Source organism: Bos grunniens, chromosome 19 (assembly GCF_055505025.1).
Source record: "Bos grunniens cultivar Pamir isolate PY7600 chromosome 19, Bosgru_T2T1.0, whole genome shotgun sequence".
NCBI lineage: Eukaryota > Metazoa > Chordata > Mammalia > Artiodactyla > Bovidae > Bos > Bos grunniens.
This window is the reverse complement of record NC_141183.1, coordinates 15423023-15443520: the sequence shown is the minus strand read 5'-3', so window position 1 is coordinate 15443520 and position 20498 is coordinate 15423023. Positions and strand designations below refer to the sequence as shown.

At 55.2% G+C, this 20498-nt stretch overlaps 2 protein-coding genes across 9 annotated transcripts in view; one reads left to right on the top strand and one right to left on the bottom strand.

The window, feature by feature from the left end:
- MAP3K3 (mitogen-activated protein kinase kinase kinase 3) overlaps nt 1–14645 on the top strand; it is a 60798-nt gene extending 46153 nt beyond the window's left edge. For 3 of the 8 annotated variants that reach the window (XM_086356978.1, XM_086356980.1, XM_086356982.1), the window contains 10 exons: nt 1243–1376; nt 5109–5182; nt 7045–7112; nt 7301–7393; nt 7980–8171; nt 8670–8818; nt 9432–9563; nt 10043–10172; nt 10537–10714; nt 11906–14645. In XM_086356978.1, the coding sequence (XP_086213104.1) occupies nt 1243–1376; nt 5109–5182; nt 7045–7112; nt 7301–7393; nt 7980–8171; nt 8670–8818; nt 9432–9563; nt 10043–10172; nt 10537–10714; nt 11906–12134 (1379 nt within the window). In that variant the 3' untranslated portion in view covers nt 12135–14645. Of the gene's footprint in view, nt 1–1242; nt 1377–3283; nt 3608–5108; nt 5183–7044; nt 7113–7300; nt 7394–7979; nt 8172–8669; nt 8819–9431; nt 9564–10042; nt 10173–10536; nt 10715–11905 lie in introns of those variants that run through there. The other 5 variants (XM_086356981.1, XM_086356979.1, XM_086356984.1 and 2 more) reach the window with 4 other exon arrangements.
- Nucleotides 14646–16056: 1411 nt separating this feature from the next.
- Nucleotides 16057–18412, bottom strand: LIMD2 (LIM domain containing 2). The gene is made up of 5 exons (XM_086357047.1): nt 18304–18412; nt 17474–17568; nt 17251–17295; nt 17031–17170; nt 16057–16956 (listed from the first exon to the last, which is right to left on the bottom strand). The coding sequence occupies exons 2-5, from the start codon at nt 17513–17515 to the stop codon at nt 16797–16799; spliced, it is 387 nt and encodes a 128-aa protein (XP_086213173.1). The 5' UTR covers nt 17516–17568; nt 18304–18412; the 3' UTR covers nt 16057–16796.
- Nucleotides 18413–20498: the final 2086 nt, after the last annotated feature.

The following is a 20498-nucleotide window of genomic DNA, read 5'->3' as shown; positions in this document are numbered from 1 at the left end:
TCCTCTGTTTGGATTGCTTCTGGGGAATGTATGGCCTGGCCAGCTTGGGGAGAAGTTTTGCTTTCCATCTCTGTGTTGAATGGTATGCCTGCCCTTTCTGGAAGTAGATTACAGTCTCAAAATGGCCTTGCCCGAACTGTACTGGGAGTCACAAAGGCTGTTTTCTGGCTGCAGCACCACCGTTGAGTCACTATATGACTTTGGGCCTTGGCTTCCCTTCTGCACACGGCAGATGTGCACAGTGCGCCCTCACTGTAGGAGTGTTGTGAGAATTAAAGGCGAAGTAACAGAGGATAAAAAAGAAAAGGAGGACTTTCCTGGTGGTCCAGTGGTTAAGACTGTGCTTTTACTACAGGTTGTGTGGGTTTGATCCTGCGTCAGAAAACCAAGATCCCACATGCTGTGCGGGTGACCAGAAAAAAAAAAAAGAAAGAAAATGACTCATTTCTTTGCTCTGTTAGTTGATGGCACAGTATCTCTAAATTTCTACTCTGAGCAGCATCATTTTCTGCCAGGGCTTAGAAAGCTTGAGCAGACTCTTCCATGGGTTGTTTGAGATCATTTGAAAGGCATGGTTTAGGCACCTCCTTATCTCAGAATTTGTAGCTGTGAATGAGGTGTTCAAAGTGGAAATCCAGCATAATTCTACACGTGTTTTCAGAGCAGTTTGGTTTCTAGCCTCTACTTTAGAGTCAAGTGGGGAAGCCAGGCTACCGAGAGTCTCAGGTGCTTCCCACCTGAGATACCTAATCCAAGTGGTTCTTGGAGAGAGTGTGAGTTGATACCTCCAACAAGAGATTGGAATACCAACTCCTCTTGGTGGCGAATTCATTAAAATATCTTCTCTACAAACTGAATGATCCATATATTCTGAATGACTGACTTTGTGTAGAAGAATGAAGGGATCACTTCTTTGAAAGACGTTGAAAATAGTGGTTTTAAGCTCCTCAAAGACTCTCTTTCAAAGAGCAAGCCTGCCACCATTCTTTGACTTTTCTCTTAAGGAGTTTTCTTCCTTCTTGGGGTCCTTGGATTAGGGGGAGAAGCTGCCTGGTTCAGGAAGTTTCCTTCAACCCCAGGACTTTGCTAGGAGGAGGCCCGCCTTCTCTTCCTGGATGTTCAGAGAGACAAACAGGCTTTCCACCACCAAACAGACGCTGGGTCCAAGCTGGCTCCGTGTCTGCTCCTCTCAGGCTCTGGGGCCTGGGCTCTCCCGTCAAGGGTCTTGTTTCTGTGCTCTAGGCTCCCAGAACCCCGGCCGAAGCTCGCCTCCCCCTGGCTACGTGCCTGAGCGGCAGCAGCGCATCGCCCGGCAGGGCTCCTACACCAGCATCAACAGCGAGGGGGAGTTCATACCAGAGACCAGCGAGCAGTGCGTGAGTATAGTCTGGGTTATATATAGAGGGTGTGTGTCGTGGGAGGTGTCAGACCAAGGTTATAATGGGGGTCCTCAGTGGGCATGGTGTGCAAGTGAGGGACTTGAGTCCCATCCAGTAGCTCTTTTGTAAACCAGGCCTGCCCAGGTATGGATGTTTCCTTTCTAAGGGCCAAATATCAATTCCTACCAAAGACAGGGTTTCCCTGATAGCTTAGTTGGTAAAGAATCCACCTGCAATGCAGGAGACCCCAGTTCAATTCCCAGATCAGGAAGATCCACTGAAGAAGGAATAGGCTACCCACTCCATTATTCTTGGGCTTCCCTTGTGGCTCAACTGGTAAAGAACTCACTTGAAATGTGGGAGACCTGGGTTTGATCCTTGGGTTGAGAAGATCCCCTGGAGAAGGGAACAGCTACCCACTCCAGTATTGTGGTCTGGAGAATTCCATGGACTGTATCGTCCACGGGGGTCACAAGGTCGGACACAACTGCGTGACTTTCACCAAAGCCAGGGTCTGAGCACCTGGCCTCCTTGGTGCCAGGCGTGTGTCTGGCCGCTCTTCCGGCTTCTGTGGCCCTCTCGCTGGTCTCGCACAAACTGCACAAAGCCGCTCTGCTGTCTGTGTGCTTCCTTACAATCCCCCTGGCCTTTCAGCAGAGTTTTAGCTGAATTAAATTAATTAATTAATTAAATTAAATTAAATTAATTAATTAAATTAAATCAGACCAATTAAAAAAATCTAAACACACAGATTTTTTTTTCTTTTCCATCAACCAGCTTTTAGTTTTGCTATTGCTTTATGAAAGGTAGGGAATATACCAGTCCAAAGTAGGACTGGCTACTTTGGGTGAACTTTTATGATAGTAGACAACTAAATTAGTTATCTGTTGCTATATAAAACAACCACAGGCTTAGCAGTACAAACAGCAGACATTTATTATTTTACAGTTTCCTGGGGTCTAAGATACAGGCACAACTTGATTGGGTTCTCTGCTCAGGGTCGCACAAGGCTGCAGTCGAGTGTCAGCCAGGCTGTGTTTCTTCCTGAAGCTGGGGGCTCCCTTCTAGGTCCACTTGGTTGTTGGTCAGTGTCTTGTGGTTGTAGCCTTGTGGCCCCTATTTTCTTGCTGGCTGTCAGCCAGGGGCCCCTCTGAGCTCTTGGAAGCCACCTGTAGTTCCCCGCAGTGTGGCCCTCTCACTTCCAGGCTACCAGGAGAGTCTCTTGCTCCAGTCTGCAAAGACGGAGTCTCATGTAGTTTAACACAATTATGGGAATGAATATCCCATCCACTTTGCCATAATCTATCGACTAGAAGTGAATTACAAGTTCTACCTATACTCAGATGAAGGAGTTCTGAAAGATTGTGACTCACTGAGGGGAGGGTGGTCGGGGGAGGTGGGGGTCATCTTAGGGTGTGTTCACCACAATAGCTTACTCATTTTGATGGTTAGCTTTTTAAATTTGTGGCTCACTTGATGGAAATGTCACTTTGGCTTAGTGAACTCAGCAAGAATGAGATCTCTGGCTTCATTCTGAAGTTTTTTCAGTGAGCTTGCTTTGATTGCAAAGAAAAACATACGTCTTCTAAACTTTTGGAATTTGATCTTGAAAGGGGAAATTTCTTAAAGGTAAAAGCATCCAGCAGAAGGCCAGCACCAACACATGGGGGATTTTACCAAAAAAACTGATTCTTACAACTTTTCCTAAAACTGATTCTTATGACTTTTCCAGCATTGTTTCAATTGTACAGGCTATGAGAAGCATTTTTATACTGCTTCTGCTCTCTTCTGTAGTCCTGCCTTCCAGATAAATTTATGTTTAGAACAGTGACCTAGAGTACTTTTATCTGCAGAGTCCCCTCTTGGTTATCTTACTGACCATCCTTTCCTTTTTCTCTAACCAGAGTGCTTCCGGACATCAGCTGTACGAGGGGTAACGGGTGTAAAACCTCAGAGGTTGTTAATGAGTTTGATTGCCTTTGCTTTCTGTCCTTCCCCATGGTCCTGTATCCTGGTCCTTTTACTTCTTTATATTACTTTCATGGCCCTGGAAGGCATGGGAGTATTAGACTTGTAGTGAGGAGAGGCCTTTAGGGAGAGGCCGTGGAAGGTGGCAGCGGGGGAATGACTAGGTCCTTCTTCAGTGCCTGCATCTTTAGCAGAAGAGAATTGCTGCTGGTAATGGGCCATTCAAGATAAATCTACTCAACAGAGACCAAAACAGCATGGTATGTAGTGAAAGAATATCCGACTGGGACTTTCTTGAAAAGTGAAACTAAAATAAGTTTGTTTTATTTTTTCTTTAATCAGATTTGAGCAATGGCTGCATCTATTTGCTAATTTTCAGAATGAACAAAGCATGGTTCAGGCTAGTTTTTTTTTTTTTTTTGGCTTGGCGGTTCTAACAAAATTTTTCTAATGCAGCGTAACTTCCTTCCCTTTGACTTCTGCAGCACTGTCATGAAGAGGGTGTTTATTTTTGGCTGAGCGGCATATGGGATAATAGTTCCATTGGGGATCGAACCCATGCCCCCTGCAATGAAAGCACGGAGTCTTAACCATGGGACCACCAGGGCAAGTCCCGAAAAGAGGGTCCTTTTTTTTTTTAAACAGAAACCTTCACGGGGTTCAGTGTGTTTTCCAGTGGCCTCTCTTGAACCTTTGGTGTTCCTCCTTCATCACACCTGTCATGTTGTTATTCCTGCTCATTCTCTCTTCTGTTATCTGGTCTAACTTTGCCAAATATGTACTTTCTGGATTGGGAGCAATTCTTTCCCACGTTGGTTTTATCCACTTGGGGAAATCCTATCGCCTTAGCAAGATTTGGGGGATTTTATTTTGCAATTAATTTGCCTTGATTGGCAGTTTAAAAAAAAAATCACGTAGGACAATATACGGGTGAAATTATGGGTGAGATGGTCTCCAGCATTAAATGGGAAGAGATCGTTTGACTTGGAAACCAATTTTATGAAAGTTGTTCGTGGATTCTCATAGTTCTGATACTTTGCTTCTCTATGTAATGCTTGACTTTGGATCTCAGATAATGAATTCTCTGACAGTGAATACACCCCTTCACCGCCCCCCGCCCCCAGGCAAAATGAAGGGAGATCAGTTGGAGAAAAGGCTAATCTGAAGACTTTTTGTTACTGCATTTGACCAAGGGCCAGAGAAACATTTCAACTCACACAGATACCTGTTGGCCCTGCCTGAGAACCAGGAACCGGGAAACTTGTGTTCTGTGTCAGTTGTGCATTGACTTGACTTGTTTCATGACTTCAGACAATACTCCTCCCCTTTCCAGACCTGCAGTGGCTCATCTGTGAAACGAGGACACTCCTTGTCTTTGTAAATTATAAATTATGGAGTGTAAACAGAAGCATCACCGTCCCACCCACACACACACTGGAAGCCTCTGCAGGGTAGTACCGTCTCCAGCACCAGGCTCCAGCATTCACAAGCCAAGAAAATGCCAACCAGAGAAGCAGCGTCTCTGCTTTGCTGTCCTGGCAGAGCGCCTTGGGATGCCAGCCAGGCATTTTTCTCACTCCTGGAAACTTGCCTTTCAGACTGTGGGGGAGAACGGTACCTGCCTAACCATTCTTCCCACTGCCCAGGCAGAGAAAGGGCACTTTCATATTTTTGGGGGGAAAAAAAGGACCTTTTGCTGGTCTTGGCTGGGTACCTGGCTGGGGCTGGGGCTGGGGCTTTACTGTATGCCTTGCCTTGCAGATGCTGGATCCTCTGAGCAGTGCTGAAAACTCCTTGTCGGGAAGCTGCCAGTCCTTGGACAGGTCAGCAGACAGGTATGGGACTGTGGCTGGTTTGGGAGTTGGTGCACAGGCATTTTTGGAACTGATGAGCTAAGGAAATAGAGTTAGCTAGTGTGTGTGTCCCTGAACTAGACACTGGTCTGCAGGCCCATGGCTAGAACCTCATGCTTTTGGGAAAGAAACTTCTCGCTAGCATTCCGAGCCTTCTCCTTAATTTTCCAAACACCAGGAGAATGTTCTGTTTGTGTAATCAGATGGATGTAATAGGTCATAATAGCAGTTCACATGGATAAATGCTGGCTCCGTTGTTTCCAGCACTTTTTATGTGTTTTGACTGCCCACATAATACATGGTGCCCTTGTACCCCTGGCCTCATTGCTGAGGTCTGGACTGAGAAGCAGTGGACCTTCAGTGTTTTGGGGACAAAATTGAATTATTACCTGTAGGTTTACTTTCATTTTTTTCTTTCCTCCAAGTGTTTCTGGTGGAATAAGAAACTGGGGTATAAAAACCAGAAAACAGAATAATCCAGACTGCCTAGCTTACCACACTGCCCGCTTGGTGTGTAATCTTACACACCAGCTGTGTTCTTATTACACTTTGGGAGGGAACAAGTGCTGTCCTTCACACACCCCATAGTCTGTGGAGCTGGTTTGTCAGTCAGCAGGGGTGTTTAGAGATGGCTTTGGCATTGATCCAGCCAGTCTCTCTCCTTGACCTCATCATGCCCAGGAGCACATTTTGACCCTGTCTGGCTGGGCTCAGGGCTGTGGTCAGAGGCCACCGAGCAGTTTGGAGGGTTTTCTTCTCTTTGTGGAACTGATCAATTGCTCACACGGACAATCACCTTGTGACCCTGCCATGTCTGTACTGTGTCTCTTCTAACAGATCTGTGCTCTGATGAGTGTGGTCTCCCTCCAGGTGTCATAGAGCACAGTCACAGTTGCTTGTTGGCATCCAATTTGAAGCCTTATTTTAGGCTTTCCAAGCAGAAGAGCAAGAAGGCACTGGTAAAAGTGCCAGAGTTTGTTGCTGCAAACTGAGGGCTCTTCCGGGACAGGGACTGACTGTGGCTTTGAACTCTCTGCTGAGTGTTGTGGCCACACTGGTCGGGGAGGGTAGATGTGGGACAGGACCACAGAAAGTCTGGCAGTTGGGAAGTAGAGGACAGTCCCTGCACCACTGCCTTGAGAGTTTCTGAGTTTTGATCTCCAAAGGCACTCACACATGAGGGAAAAGGGCCATTCAGGTGGATGCTGGTAAAGATGACTCTCTTGATTCTTGAGTTTTTCCAGTGGCCCTCCAATGGTTTGTTTTCATCTCCTTGGGAGTCAGACTCAGTGACCTGGACTTACTTCCTTGGGGCCCAGCATAACCAAAGGTCAGAGCTTTCATCTTCCCTTCATGGGACCTGGAGCCATATAGACCCAACTCCACCAAATATTAGTCGAATAGCTTTGGACAAGTCCATTAACCTCTCTGTTCCTCGGTTTTCCATATCTCTAAGAGGAGATAGTGATGATTAGTCTGAAAGGAAGATCCTGGGTGTTATTACTGTTTTTATGACTGCCTTGAGCAAGGGATCCTTTGCATTCTTCCTGTTACCAGAGTGGGAGGAAAGGGTAAGAGACAGCACTCTGCCCCCCAGTGGAGATAGGGAGCACTGGAGGGCCTCATTAGGCAGGATCATGTCAGATGTGGGCCTCAGACTAGTGAAGAGAAAGTAGGAAGCATAGGAAAGGTCTGCTTCTCTTGAACTTTACTTCCTACCATATAATGACATGTGTGGAAAGGAGTCACAAAAAGCAGTGTGTCTGGGTATCCTGCCCTCTGACCTGGTGAGCTACTTTGGAGGGACCCTGAAGTCTGCTGTGTGATTGATTTTGTTTTTCTAGCCCATCCTTCCGGAAATCACGAATGTCGCGAGCCCAGAGCTTCCCAGACAACAGACAGGAATTCTCGGGTGAGTTCTGCAGAGGGTGGGTGAGCACTGCAAGGTGTCTGCCCTGGACGGCTCGGGGGGAAGAGAAGCCAGGGCTGTATTTACTCTTCCTGGGGCCTGCTGCTCTGAGGTCTCAGGTGACCTGGAGGCTCCCCTGAGGCACTCACGGGGGCCTGTCGAACAGCCAGTGACCCCTCTCTTTTCCTCAGATCGGGAAACTCCGCTCTATGACAAAGGGGTCAAAGGTGGCACCTACCCCCGGCGCTACCACGTGTCGGTGCACCACAAGGACTACAACGATGGTGAGTGCGCCTCCACGCTGCCCCCTGCTGGCCACCGCAGGAACAGCCACCGGAAGGGGGTGGCCCAGGCACTCCAGGCCCCACGTTTCCTGCATTCCTGAGGAACTGCATCCAGGCTTGAGGCAGTAGAGTCAGTGTTTTTTAAAAAGAGGAGGATGGTATTGTAGATGGATACTGCCTCCAGGAAATCAGTCCTTTGTCTGAGGGCACGGAGTGCTCCAGGCGCCAACTCTCCACTGCCCTCTTCTGCCTCAGGCAGCAAACGGAATGGAGCTTCCACAGAGGTGTAGGATTATGATGCCAGGGAAAACAGAGAGCAGCCATGGATTGGCCCCACGGGTGTTGTGGGGCATGAGGGCCAGCCCTGCGCTTTCCCTTTGGCTGGGTTTCCCTAAACCCCTTGGCTGCTTGCCGATTCCTGCTTTTGTCCTGATCCTCAGGATGCTTGAGACATCAGCCATTCTGGCCAGAGTCAGGTGGGAGGGAAGAGAGGATGGACTGGAGCTGGTGTTATGACCTGGTTGGCACATTTGGCCTTGTGGTCGGGGTTCTGACCTGCTCTGCTCTGGCCCCGGCACCCCTTTAGGCAGAAGAACGTTTCCCCGAATACGGCGTCATCAAGGCAACCTGTTCACCCTGGTGCCCTCGAGCCGCTCCCTGAGTACAAATGGCGAGAACCTGGGCCTGGCGGTGCAGTACTTGGACCCCCGCGCGCGCCTGCGGAGCGCCGACAGCGAGAACGCCCTCTCCGTGCAGGAGAGGAGTGTGCCCACCAAGTGTGAGCAGTGCGCCCTGGCTGGGGAGGGCCTGCCTGAGGGATGCTCAGGGCGGGGGGCCAGCGAGTCCAGTGGGCTTTTGGGCTCAGCGGGTGGCTGCCCTGGCCCATCTGTACCCAGGGGAAGAGCCTGAGGGGGCAGCAGATCCCCTGGACCTTAGTCCTCACTCCACTGTTGTGATGAGCCACTCCTCTCTGGCCTTTAGTTTTCTCCACGTTTAAATTGAAGAGTGATCTCCTTAATTCCTGACATAATGAGCTATCTGGGGGCCTTGGAAGTATAAAGGTGTTTAATCAGTTCAGATAAGCATTTAATCATGATTTTAGCCAGTCCTGTGCTTCTCAGGGTGTGGGCCTTGAGTTCTGATTGGTCAGGGCCCTGAGCCTGTTCCAGGTGAGGGTGGAGATGCTGTGTTGAGGTGTGATGATGCTGGGTGAAGGGCAGCTCGGGCCTTAGCAAGTGCATTAGCTCTAATGCTCTTTCCTCCTGTTCTCCTGTAGCTCCCAGTGCCCCCATTAATTGGCGCCGGGGGAAGCTCCTAGGCCAGGGTGCCTTTGGCAGGGTCTATTTGTGCTATGACGTGGACACAGGACGAGAACTTGCTTCCAAGCAGGTGCAGTTTGACCCAGACAGTCCTGAGACAAGCAAGGTACTGCCTTCCCTACGGTCTGACTTCCAATTCCTCCTTCTCAACAAAATGCCTGTCTTGTTGTACAGACTAATTGCTTTAGATGCTACAGGTTGTTTCTCCCATCATTCTTCCTTCCAAGCTCCTTTACCATCTACCCCGGTCCTAGGGAGAGATTAGTTGGTGTCAAAGTACCTAACCGCCCAGACTGGTTTGGATGGCAGTGGCACAACGAGCAGCTCCTGCCCCCACCCCCCACCTCAGCAGACAGATGCCGTTCTCTCCCAGCCCCCGAGCCAGGAAGGAGCCCGTCTTTGGAGCTTAGCTTGGGCTGTGGCCTTCACTCCAGTTTGAGTGGACAAATGCAGCAGTTACCTGAACTCCTTAACTGCACCCACAAACCCATCTCCCACCCCACTGTCTGCTGTCTTCCAGCATGGGAGTGCCCAGTCCCACGGCTTAGCCAGCATTGTGGGCAAGGGCCAGACAGTCGAGAACATTCTCCCTTTTCTCCAGCTGAAGTTCCCACGGCAGATGGGCTCCTCTGAGGCCACTGACTAGGGCAAGCGGAGCTGACGCCAGGCAGGTAGAACTGAGGCCTGCAAGCCTCGGTGACCACTGGGCCCCTTCCCAGGAGGTGAGTGCTCTGGAGTGCGAGATCCAGTTGCTGAAGAACTTGCAGCATGAGCGCATAGTGCAGTACTATGGCTGCCTGCGGGACCGTGCCGAGAAGACTCTGACCATCTTCATGGAGTACATGCCAGGGGTATGTGCCCCGTGATGCAGGCAGACAGCAAGAGAGGGACTGTCATGGCACTGGGGCTGTGGAGGAGGGGTCACTTTGACATGAGTGGTTACCTGAGTCTCCAGAGGCTCCAGGGGAAAGGCGAGGCAGGGGCAGGGCGTGGAGTCAGCATGTCCTGCGTCTAGCTGCAGTGATGGTTTGGGGTGAGAATTGTCCCAGGCTCCCCTGACCCGAGGCTCCCAAGGCAGCTGCACTGTCCAGTAGGTACTGCCTTTATGTGGAGCACATAGACCTCCCTTCTGGGTTTGGGTCACCCTGGCCTGAGGGAAGGGCTGTCTCATACTTTTCTCCAAGCTGCCTGACAGCCCTTAGCTAAGTGCCTGGCCTGTCACAAATGGGGACTGGACCTTACTCCCTTGGTAAACACTGGGGTCTGGAAGTAGCCTTGCCCCCTTCCATCCTCCTTCCTGCAGTGACCCCTCTGACTCCTGTGGCTTTAGGGTTCAGTGAAAGACCAGCTGAAGGCCTACGGCGCTCTGACAGAGAGCGTGACCCGGAAGTACACCCGGCAGATACTGGAAGGCATGTCCTACCTGCACAGCAACATGATTGTTCACCGGGACATCAAGGGTGAGCGGGGCAGGCTGTGGGCTCTCCATGACCTGGGAACTTGGGGACTCTCTACCTGGTTGTTGTGAACTTTCTGAAAAGTGAAACCCTCATGACTTCCTTGGGGGACTGGTGTGAAGATCAGTTAAGTGATTTGGGGAAACACAGTGAAGGGCTCTGCAGATGTTGGCTGTGGTGACGACTGTTGGCTGCTGTAGGGCAGGTGCCTCCCACCACTATCCTGTTTGCTCTGTGCAGTTTCGCTCCAGCTCACAAGGCCCCCATCCTACCCAGCAGCCCTTTGGACTGGGAGGGAGGGACAGAAGGAGGATGGTGGCAAGTGCCAGGGGTCTAGGGCTGCAGCCTCTGCCCTTTCATGCCTTAGGAGCCAACATCCTGCGAGACTCTGCTGGGAATGTGAAGCTGGGGGACTTTGGGGCCAGCAAGCGCCTGCAAACCATCTGCATGTCCGGCACAGGCATGCGCTCAGTCACTGGCACTCCCTACTGGATGAGCCCCGAGGTGATCAGCGGTGAGGGCTACGGAAGGAAGGCAGACGTGTGGTAAGTGTGCTGGGGACGTGCTGGGACCCTCATCTCCTGGTCTGGGCTGTAGTGGTTCCAGCTTAGAAATGGGGCTGAGGGCTCTGCAGTGTGGCAGGAGTGAGGATTGGCCTCTGGCCAGTGAGGCCAGGTTGCAGGCTCCATGTGGGCAGGGGTGGTAGTGCCTGCAGCAGTACACACAGCAGATGTGTTGTGTTTTCACTCTGAACAGCAACTGTTTGTTATTGCTGAGAACTAAGGCCGTGGTAAACATCCCTGGGGTGTTTGCTAAATCCTTGAAAGAGCTCGGATCCCATCTGAAGGCCTGGATGGGTCTCTAAGCAGCAGTAGTAGGCTTCGGCTCCCTCTCCTAGTGCTCAGGTGGCTTGCAGCTGCTCTAATTTTGTGTCCATCCTCTGAAAGGTCCTGAAAGTTATGAGAGCATCCCTTCCTCTTAGAATGTTACTGTAGGGGGTGGAATAGTGGTCCCTGAAGATGTCCATGTCCTAATCCCAAAGGGATGAGAGAGTGTTACCTTATGTGACAGTAGGGCCTTTGCAGAGTGATTTTTAAGAATTTTGAGATGGGGAGATGATCCTGGATTATCCAGATGGGCCCAGTATACTCATAAAGGTCCTTATAAAAGAGAGGCAAGAGTAAGTAGTAAGAGGTGTGACAAAGGAAACAAGAAGTTGGTGTGAGACAAGAAAGGAGCCATGAGCCAAGAACGCAGGCAGCCTCTAGGAGTGGGAAGAGGCCAGGAGATGGGCTTTCCTCTCAGAGCCTCCACAAGGAACTGTCCTGACTGGCCCACTGACTTCAGCCAGTGAGACTGCCCTTAGATATCTGACCTCCATAGCAGTAACACACTTAGGCTGCTTTTTTATGCTACTGGGTTCGTGGTCACTGTTAAAGCAGCAGTAGGAAACCAGTACCGTTATTTCAGAGCGCTTTCTGCACGTGCTCAGTGGTTCCCCCCGATATCAGGAAGCAGCCAGGTGGGTGCAGGTTGATGAAGCCCACGTGGACGAAGTTGACAGGGCTGTGAAACCTCTTCTGGCCATGGGGACCCTCTTCAGGGGTGTTAGCCCCCAGCCTGGCCCATCCTGCCTCAGTGTGTTTCGAGAAAGGCACCTCCTTTCACAGTGGTGTGCAGGGCGGCTGGGAGCTTGGGGCTGGCTGCGGGGTGACACAGGGGTTCTCTGTCTCCAGGAGCCTGGGCTGCACGGTGGTGGAGATGCTGACAGAGAAACCACCTTGGGCAGAGTATGAAGCCATGGCTGCCATTTTCAAAATCGCCACCCAGCCCACCAACCCTCAGCTGCCCTCCCACATCTCTGAGCATGGCCGGGACTTCCTGAGGCGCATTTTTGTGGAGGCCCGCCAGAGACCTTCGGCCGAGGAGCTGCTCACACACCACTTTGCACAGCTCGTGTACTGAGCTCTCAAGGCCACACTGCTGCCGGCCGCCCCTTCTGCATGGGCAAGGGGCTGCTGGGGGGCTCAGCCAAGTTGCTGCTTCTCCCGGGCAGGGCCATGGACCACAGAGCTGAGTCCAGCCAGCGTTGTCTGTGCCCTTTTGCTGCTGGGGCCCGGGGCCAGGGAGAGCGGCTGCAGCCTCACAGACTGGGAGCCCCCAGCCTGCCAGACCCGAGGCGCCAGCGTCCTCAGCTCAGCCTGGAGGGGAAGGAGCTGGAACAGTGTGCGAGGCACCCAGGGCCCCACCCTTGGGGCTGTGTCTTGACATGGCCATCAGCACCAGACCCCAAAGAGTCTGGGGCACAGGATGGACACAAGGGTCTGAATAGTGTTACTTTCATTCAGAGTGTTACTTTGTTTCTCCTCCCCATGTCTGGAGACTACCAGGGCATCTCTGGGCTGGATGAGCCCACCCAAGCCTGAGGTAAAGCCCAGCACCCCACAGCCAATGGAGAGCAGAGGCCGGGGCGGCCCTCTCCCTGGAGCCCCAGGCCAGCTTTGCCAGCCCCTGTCCTTTACCAAAGATGAATGAAGCAACTGTTATGCTGCCTTATTCAGGGAAGGAGGAGCCTGTCCTGCCTGCCCCCATGACCCTGCCCCACCACACACACCCTCAAGCAGGGGCCTGAGATGTGGAACTACCCCCACTGAGGGGAGACCCAGTTTTGTCAATGCAATTGTCTGTGTTTTACAAGTTGGAGTCACTCTTATGCTGTACCCAGTCTCTAAACTGGAGACTTCGTGTGCCCTCTGGGCTCAGTACCCCTGCTGTGGGCTGGGGCCTTGGGCCAGATTGGAAAGAGCTGAGGGTCATGGCCCCAGACCTTGTGCTCCTGGCTGGCACCTGTTCCCCCACTGGAGCAGAGAAGACCGACAATACGGTGAGGGCATCTGAGCCGGCTGGCTACCCTGAGCGGAGCGTTCCGCAGAGCCGGGGAGTTGTATCAGGCTGTCTGTGGGCTGTGACCTGCTAGGCCAGAGCTCAGCCTGGTAGAAGGGAGAGCCTGTGTGATGCCACCACCCGTGTCTGGAACCTCCAGCTCTGCTCCTCCGTGGCCAGCCTCGCCCATCCCCATGGGGTCTCAGCCCCTTTCCCTTCTCGCTCCCCTGGGGGAGGAATGGCAGCAGGGGTCAGGGAGCCAGTATCTTCAAGCAGCTTAGAGTCGGCCTTACTTACCTCAGCCTGGGCGCTGGTCCTTTCTTCCGGCCCCTCCCCTCCAAAATGTGCCTATTGCTAGAGCTCCTCCCTCTCAACACCCAGTTTCCTTGGGAGTTGTTGTTAAAAGAGAAAAAAAAAAAAAAGCCAGTGCCCAGGGATGGGTGTCTCCAAGGAGCTGGGGATTCGCGCCAGGCAGCTCATTGCCAGCCATGCCCACTCCCCCACGGGCACCAGAACAAGCCAAAGCCTTCGTTGTATGTTGACGATGCACTTTTATGAATGTAGTTTCTATCGCTGTTTTTAGCCTTTTCACATCATGTAATGTGAGGCTTTGTACTTGTTAATTTATATCTCAGATCATATTTGATGGTTTTTATATATATCAATTCTAGACTGTTACAGGTGGACGCCTCAAGAGAGAGAAGAGCAAACGAAAGCAGCTGGTTTTGCAGGAATGTGTGTTGCACGGTGCCAGTTGGGCCTGGTCCCCTGTTTCCATCCTTGCCCCCCAGGGGCCTCTGTCAGGCACCCCAGCAGGGCCCTCTGAAGACAGTGAGCGTATGCTCCTGCCTCCACCTCGGCTCTTGCCCAGGGAGGGGACTGGCCCCTTGTCTCGACCAAAGCTGCCGATGGGCAGCTCGGCCTCTCCACAACCCTGTCCTGATGGCTGTAGCATTCTTCTTGGGCCCACACCCTGACCCCCAGTCCCCGACCCCAACAGGAAGTGGTGCCGGTGCCAGATGAGACGACTCTGCGTCCCAGGTTCAGGCTCTCAGAGCCCCACCCCCGGGGTCTTACCTCACAGGGAATGTGTTTTTAAAAATGAATTTGCCAACAAGCCAACAAATCCTACACTCCAAAAAAACAAGACCCTGAATTTTTTTTTTGTGCCAAAAACTGTGGACATGCTGGCTCAGCATCCTCAGGACCAAGCTGTTGCTTAATTTTAATTTATTGTTTTTTTTTTATTAAATAATCCAGATGAAAAGTTGTGGGGCCTAGGATGGCCTGGCCCAAAGGATTTGAAGGGCCATCTCCTAGCAGCCCCAGGCTGGCTGTGGGAAGGGCCATGCCACCATTTGCTCATCATTCCGTGGGGTATGTCGGCCTTGGCCAACCCAACATGGAGAGGCCAGGGCTGGGGACAGTCCACTCTCCACTGCCCTCCTGCCCACCCCAGCTCTGTGTGTCTGAATTGTGGATCGTGCAGAAGAACCTGCAGCCATAGTTATTTGACTATATCTTGACCGAGGGCTTGCAGTGCAAAGCCAGGCCAGTGTCGTGCATTACTTACAATAAAAGGGATCATTTATACTCAAGGGGTCCTGTGGCAGTGCTTTTGGTTGTGGGGTGGAGGCAGTAAGTGTTTACCTGGGAGAAACCAGGTTATGCTGCCTGTCAACAAGCTTGCATCCCTCAGCAGAGAACTTGAAATGACTCCCAGAGGGGTCCTCGGTTGGTGGGACTTGGCTGGTACCACTACCAGCTCAGAGGTGGCACCCTCTCTTCCTCCCTAAATCCTCGGAGATCTACTGAGGATGGTCCTACCACAGCTGACTTCCTGAGGTGACACTGTCAGCTCACCCGACTTGAGCGTCACCATGGCTCAGTTCCTAGGACTTCTGTGGCACCCACTAGTCCTCCCAGCCCCGGGAAGTCCTTGCTGACTGGAGTCACATCCTTGCAGGGCAGGTACCGCCATGAGCCACCTCTGGTAGCTCTTGGGTGATCTGATGCTGTTGCTTAGCTCTGAGCAGAGGAAGACCATCCTCGTCTCCAGCTGAAGCCTCTGGTGCAGAAGTTAGAGCTGCCCTGAGTGAGGCTCTCTGCATTCCCCTCATGCTCTGAGGACCCAGGTTCAGAATGCCTACTCTGCGTCCTGTTAGCTCTGTCACTTCCAAAGGCAACACAGCACAGTGGCCTGTCTACCACCGGAGCTCGAGGCCCTGCTTCCTGCCCTGTTCTGTGGGCACGAGGTCACTGAGGAACTTAAGGACTTGCATAGCGTTAGGGTCGGGTAATCCCCTAGGAGTCTGCCCTCTTGTTCTGCCAATTTACACAGTCCAGTCAGCTGGGGGAAACCAGGACAGTTGGGTCTGGGGCAGGACAGTGCGGACTTCCTGTCTGTATTCTCCTGAGGGGTGGGGTCTTAGGTCCTCCTTGTTTGTGTCACTGTAAACTGTTGTCCCCAAGAGAAGCAGAAGAGCTGTTTCTCCTTTGACTACTTGGGATGGTGACCGAGTGCCCCAGTCCCTGGAGCTGGAAAAGCAGAAGGAAGAGGGACCCTGAAGGGGCACACTGACTCCTTGCTGAGGAAAGGGCATATAGACTAAGCTCTTGGACACAACTTGTTGGATCCGCTGGTTCACCATCCCTTCCTGATTGCCAGGACAAAGAGGATCTAGGTAAGGACTCAGCAAAAGTGCAGTGAGGCTCAGCACTGTCACCCGCTGATGGCCCGGCCTTGGGCAACACAGGTTGAGAGACCCAGTGGGGTTCAGTCCTCAAACTGAGTTCGGCAGCATGGAGAGACCTGGTTGGGAAGAACACCCCCTTTTCTCAGGCTGCCTGATAGACCCCTGACACCCATTACCCTGACCACCAGCCGCCGCCACCAGTCAGGGCCAGGAGTGCGTCGGCCTGATGCTGTTCCCCTTCACCTCTGTGTGGTGAGTCCTTCCTGCCACAAACTGCCCCCCATTGGCCATACAATACAGAGTCAGAATCTGTCGAAACACGTTTAAAATAGGATTGATTACAACAGTCAAAACCGGCAGAAGTAGGAGGAGGGGGAATGTGGCCCCGCCAGCCCCCCACCAGTCCCTGTGGCTCTCAGCCTGGCGGGTGCTTTCCCTTCCGCTGCCTCCGCACTGTGGGGTGGTCCCGGCCCTAACAGGCATGCCCTGCCTCACCTCTGCAGGTGGAGGGGGCCCAGAGCTGTTGCAGTTCCCCTCCCTTCCCCCACTGGGTCCTGGGGGACATTTGGAGAGGCCCAGAAGGGGGCACCCTGGCTCACCTTCCTCCAGTCTCCATGGCTCAGGACCAGGCTAAGGGCAGAGGTAGATGGGGAGACGTGGGGGCCACACAGGCCCCTGGGTGGCAGTGAGGGAGCTTGGGACCCTGAGGGGGCATGCTGACTCCTTGCTGGAGAAAAGGCACCTAGATAGGGAAGCTGAGTTTGAGGGCCTCCCAGGGGGGCCCTGGGGTGAGGTGGGGTAGGCTGAAAGAAACAGGAAGTAGGGTGGTGAGCAAACCCCAATCCTGGTTCCCGAACCCCCACCGGCTGAGGAAGAAGGAAGGCATCCTGGAGCAGAGCCCTGCCCCTGCAACCCTCTGCCTGAGCAAAATGGCCTCATCCCCTTTCCACCCTCACCCGGGGCCGGCCGTCCAGTCTCTCTCCCACCGTTCCGATGCCTGCTCCAGGCCCTCTGTGTGGGGAGGAGGGAGTGGACAGCCAGAGGGGCCTCAGGCTGTCTTGGTGCCCGGGTCCACCTCCTTGTGGGCCCAGAGCTCCTTGTGCTGCTTCCGGCCGAAGCCTTCATCGTAGTTGCCTTTGCTCTTAAACAGCTGCTGAAAGTGGGGCTTGCAGTAGAATTCCCCGTGCAGTGCCGCGTAGCTGCCCAGGCTGCAGAAGCAGAACACTGTGGTCAGGTCAGGCCGGGTCAGGAGGGCTGGGGCGGGGTCAGGACGGGGGCGTACCTGAGCTTGGTGTGACAGTGCTTGCAGCAGAAGCAAGAGCTGTGGAAAATGAGCTTGTCGGCCACCAGTCGCTCCATGGGGTACACGGTCTTCTGGCAGGCGGCGCAGGTCTCCTTCACCTGGGCCCGAAGGCTGAAGGACTGTTCCAGGAGAGACTCCATCAGGGGCCTGACCGGCGCCCACCCCTTCCTCCCTGCACAGTCCAGCCTCGGGGCCCTACCTTGGAGCGCTGAACCGTGCTGCTGGAACCGCCACCTTTGGCTTCCTGAGAGAGAGGCGGTGGGGCAGGGTCAGCTGAGGAGGGCCCTAGACCATCACCAGCCCAGATCCCAGGGACACTCAAGGGGGAAGGGGAGGGAGACCGGCAAACAGGCAGCTCCTCGTCCCTTCAGGCCAGACACCTGCAGGGATGGAGTGCCCTCCCACCCCGGCTGATCACCTACATGGGAGGGGGTGGCCTGGGCGGCTCCGGCGGCCTGGAACATGGCTCGTTGGAGGCGATGGAGGCCCAGTGTGGAGACGCGGCACCCGCTGGGTTCTGCAAGGGGAAGTCGGTTGGGAGGGCCCTACAAGCCCTTCCCAGGCCCCAGGGTGGGGGTAGGGGTGTTTACAGGCAGGGGGCTGGGGGGCTGTGGTTGGGACTTTCCCTAAGTCATTTCCTGTTGCTCTGGGTCTTGCCACTTCCGCCCTCACCCACCCCCTGCTTCGCCCGCTCGGCCTCCACGCGGCTCCCCAGGGGGCAGGGGTCCCTGAGTGGAACCATGTGTCCCAGGAGGAGCGGAGTTAGCGGGCAGCGGCTGGGGGAGGGGATCCGCGCAGCCGCCCGAACGCTTCGCGGACCCGGACGCCGCCTGGTGCGAGTGGAGGTTAGAGGCGGGCGGCCCCACTGGGGCCGCGGCCAGAAGCGGCTGCCCCGGCCTGACCCCGGCCCGAAGCTGCCCAGTGCGGGGCCTCGGGTACGCTCCGTTCGGCGGACCCAGCCCCTGGACAGCGCCCGCGGCTGGGCCACCCGCCCCGCCCCGCCCCGCCCCGCCGAGCTGCCGCCCGCTCCTCCGCTCCGAACCCGCGTGGACCGGACCCCAGACCCAGGACCCCGGCGGGCCCAGCCGAGGGGATGGACACCGGCCTCGGGACCCCGGGCGAGAGCGACGGACTGAGACGCTCGGCGTCGGGACCTGGTGGGCGGCGGCCCCTGCGCCCACAGCCCCCACCTGGGCCGCCCGAATCGCGAGCCGGACCCCGGCCCCTCCCCCGGCCCGCCCGCGGGTCTCACCGGGCCCCGGCCTGGGCCGCGGGACGGGGGTCGGTCTCCGGGGGAAGCCTCGGGTGCGAGGAGCGCGCGGGGGCGAGCTGCCGCCGCTGCCAGTGGTCCCTAAGCGGCCGCGGCCGCCGCCGCCTTATCGCGGCACCGCCCCCGCCGGCCCCCGCCCCGCGCCCGCCCATTGGCTCCGCCGCGCCCGGTGCCGCCTCCGGGGCCCCGGCGCCGCCGCCGACCCCCTTTCTGCGCTTTGTCTTCCCCTCGCTCGGCGTCCCCCGCCTTTGTCTGCCCCCCGCGCTGACCCCGCGCTCCGCACCGCCCCTCGGGCTTCGCGCTTGCCCGCCTCGCGAAACCCGCCGCCCCGTCGGCCCGCTCAGGACCGAGGCAGGGACCGGAGCCGGGGGGCCGCGCCGGAGGCCTCGGGTCAGGGACGAGTACAGGTGGAGAGATGACTCGGGTGACAAATGGCGCTCCCGACGAGGCGGCGGCAAAGGATAACTGGGCGCGCCTGGGCCTTTGGCTGCTTCCATTTCCCCGCTCCGGGGGCCCTGCCGGCGTCCCCGCGCGGCTCCCACGCCCCCTCGGACGCAGAGATGGCAGGAGCGGCCCGGCACGCGATCCTGCCGTGCGAGGCTCGGCCCCGCCACAGGCAGGGCCCTGGGGGCCCCCGTGGCCACCAGCCCTCAGCCCCTTCTGGTGCCCGGCAGCCTGCGCCTGCGGTGCCCATTGCAGTGGCCCTCGCGAGGGCCCCGTCCCAAAGCGCCTCTGGGGCCCGACTTTGTCGGCTTAGTCAACCCCCACTCCCGGCTCCAGCAGGCACCGCTGCCTGAGAGGTCGAGGGCACCCCCTCTGGGGAAAGATTTCCAGCCTTCAAACATGTAAACCTGGGTTCATCCAAACCTCATTTGACACAGGAGGCAAGGCCTGAAGATCTGAAGTGACTTGTTCAAGTAACAAAGCCGAGCACCAGGGTTGGCGTCAGAGGCTGGGCCTCTGGACCCCTGTCCCTGTGGCCAAGCCGGTGGGCACCACAAGTCCTGGGTACACAGGAGGCCAGGCGTCTGACTTCTCAGCTCCCCAAAGAGCACAGGGGAGCCTGTCCCCACGGCATCTCTGCAGGGACGCCAGGGACTGCTGCGCTGCGCCTGCCATCCGGCTGGAAGCTGTTTCACAAAGCACAGCGCTAAACATAGCTCCTGCCCACATGGTGGCAGGAACAGAAGGAGCGGCTCCAGACGAGGCCCACACACTTGTCAGGAACAGAAGGGCTCAGCGCTGTCTGCCTGGCACGGGAGTGAGGGAGGCATTGGGCACCCCAGCCCCAGGCTGTTCCCATGGCTGCCTCAGGGCACCCTCCCTGTGGTTCACTTTTCTCCTTAGACCCCTGTCCCTCTTTGGAGGAAGATTTACATTCGGGTTGAGCTGGAGCCCTCAGGCCTTCCCGGATGGGGTGTGTGAGAACTGAAACTGTTAAGGGGCCTCTCTTTTCTCGCTGAGCTTCCACACCTGTCTTCAGATTCTCAAGGGGGTTGTGGTGATGTGAGAAAGGTGAAGCCCCCGGAGGTGTGGAGAGCAGCGCTGGGCTAGCCCCTGGGCACCGCCTGCCCCTCGGCCCCCCTGCCCTTCCCAGGACCATCCGTGTGCTGAGCAGCAGCAGTTCCCACAGAATCAGCACTCTGGGCGCTAAGGATGAGCTGATGGCAAGGTGAAGCAAGCAGACCAGAGTAAAGAAAACAAGCTGATAATGGTGTAAAGAAAAGGGAACTTGAGGTTTAAAGAAAAAAAAAAAAAGAGCTGGGCAGGAGGAGTGGAAATAAATGTGAGCTGGCCTGCTCACTCCCTCCATTTCAGGGCTCCCCGCTCCCGCCAGGGTCCTGCCTTCTCCTTAACCCCTGTAACTGGGGAAGGTCTTCTATTTTTCAAAGTGTTGTTATAGTTTCTCAGGAAAGGGAAAGCGAGGGCATGCGATGGGTTGAAGCAGCCACAGGGAAGAGGGAGGGGTACTTCCCTGATCTGACGTTTGAAGGCTGGGGCTCGCTGGAGGGGCACCCACCCTGAGGGACGGGTAGGGGAAGGGGCCCGGCCGGGGCACACGCAGGTCAGGAGGAAGCAGCGTGGAGGAGACCCAAGTCATCCCCTGACCCCTGGCCCAGACTCCTGGCCAGCAGCCAGGACAAAGGGGAGGACCGGGTCTGGGTCTTGGATTACCT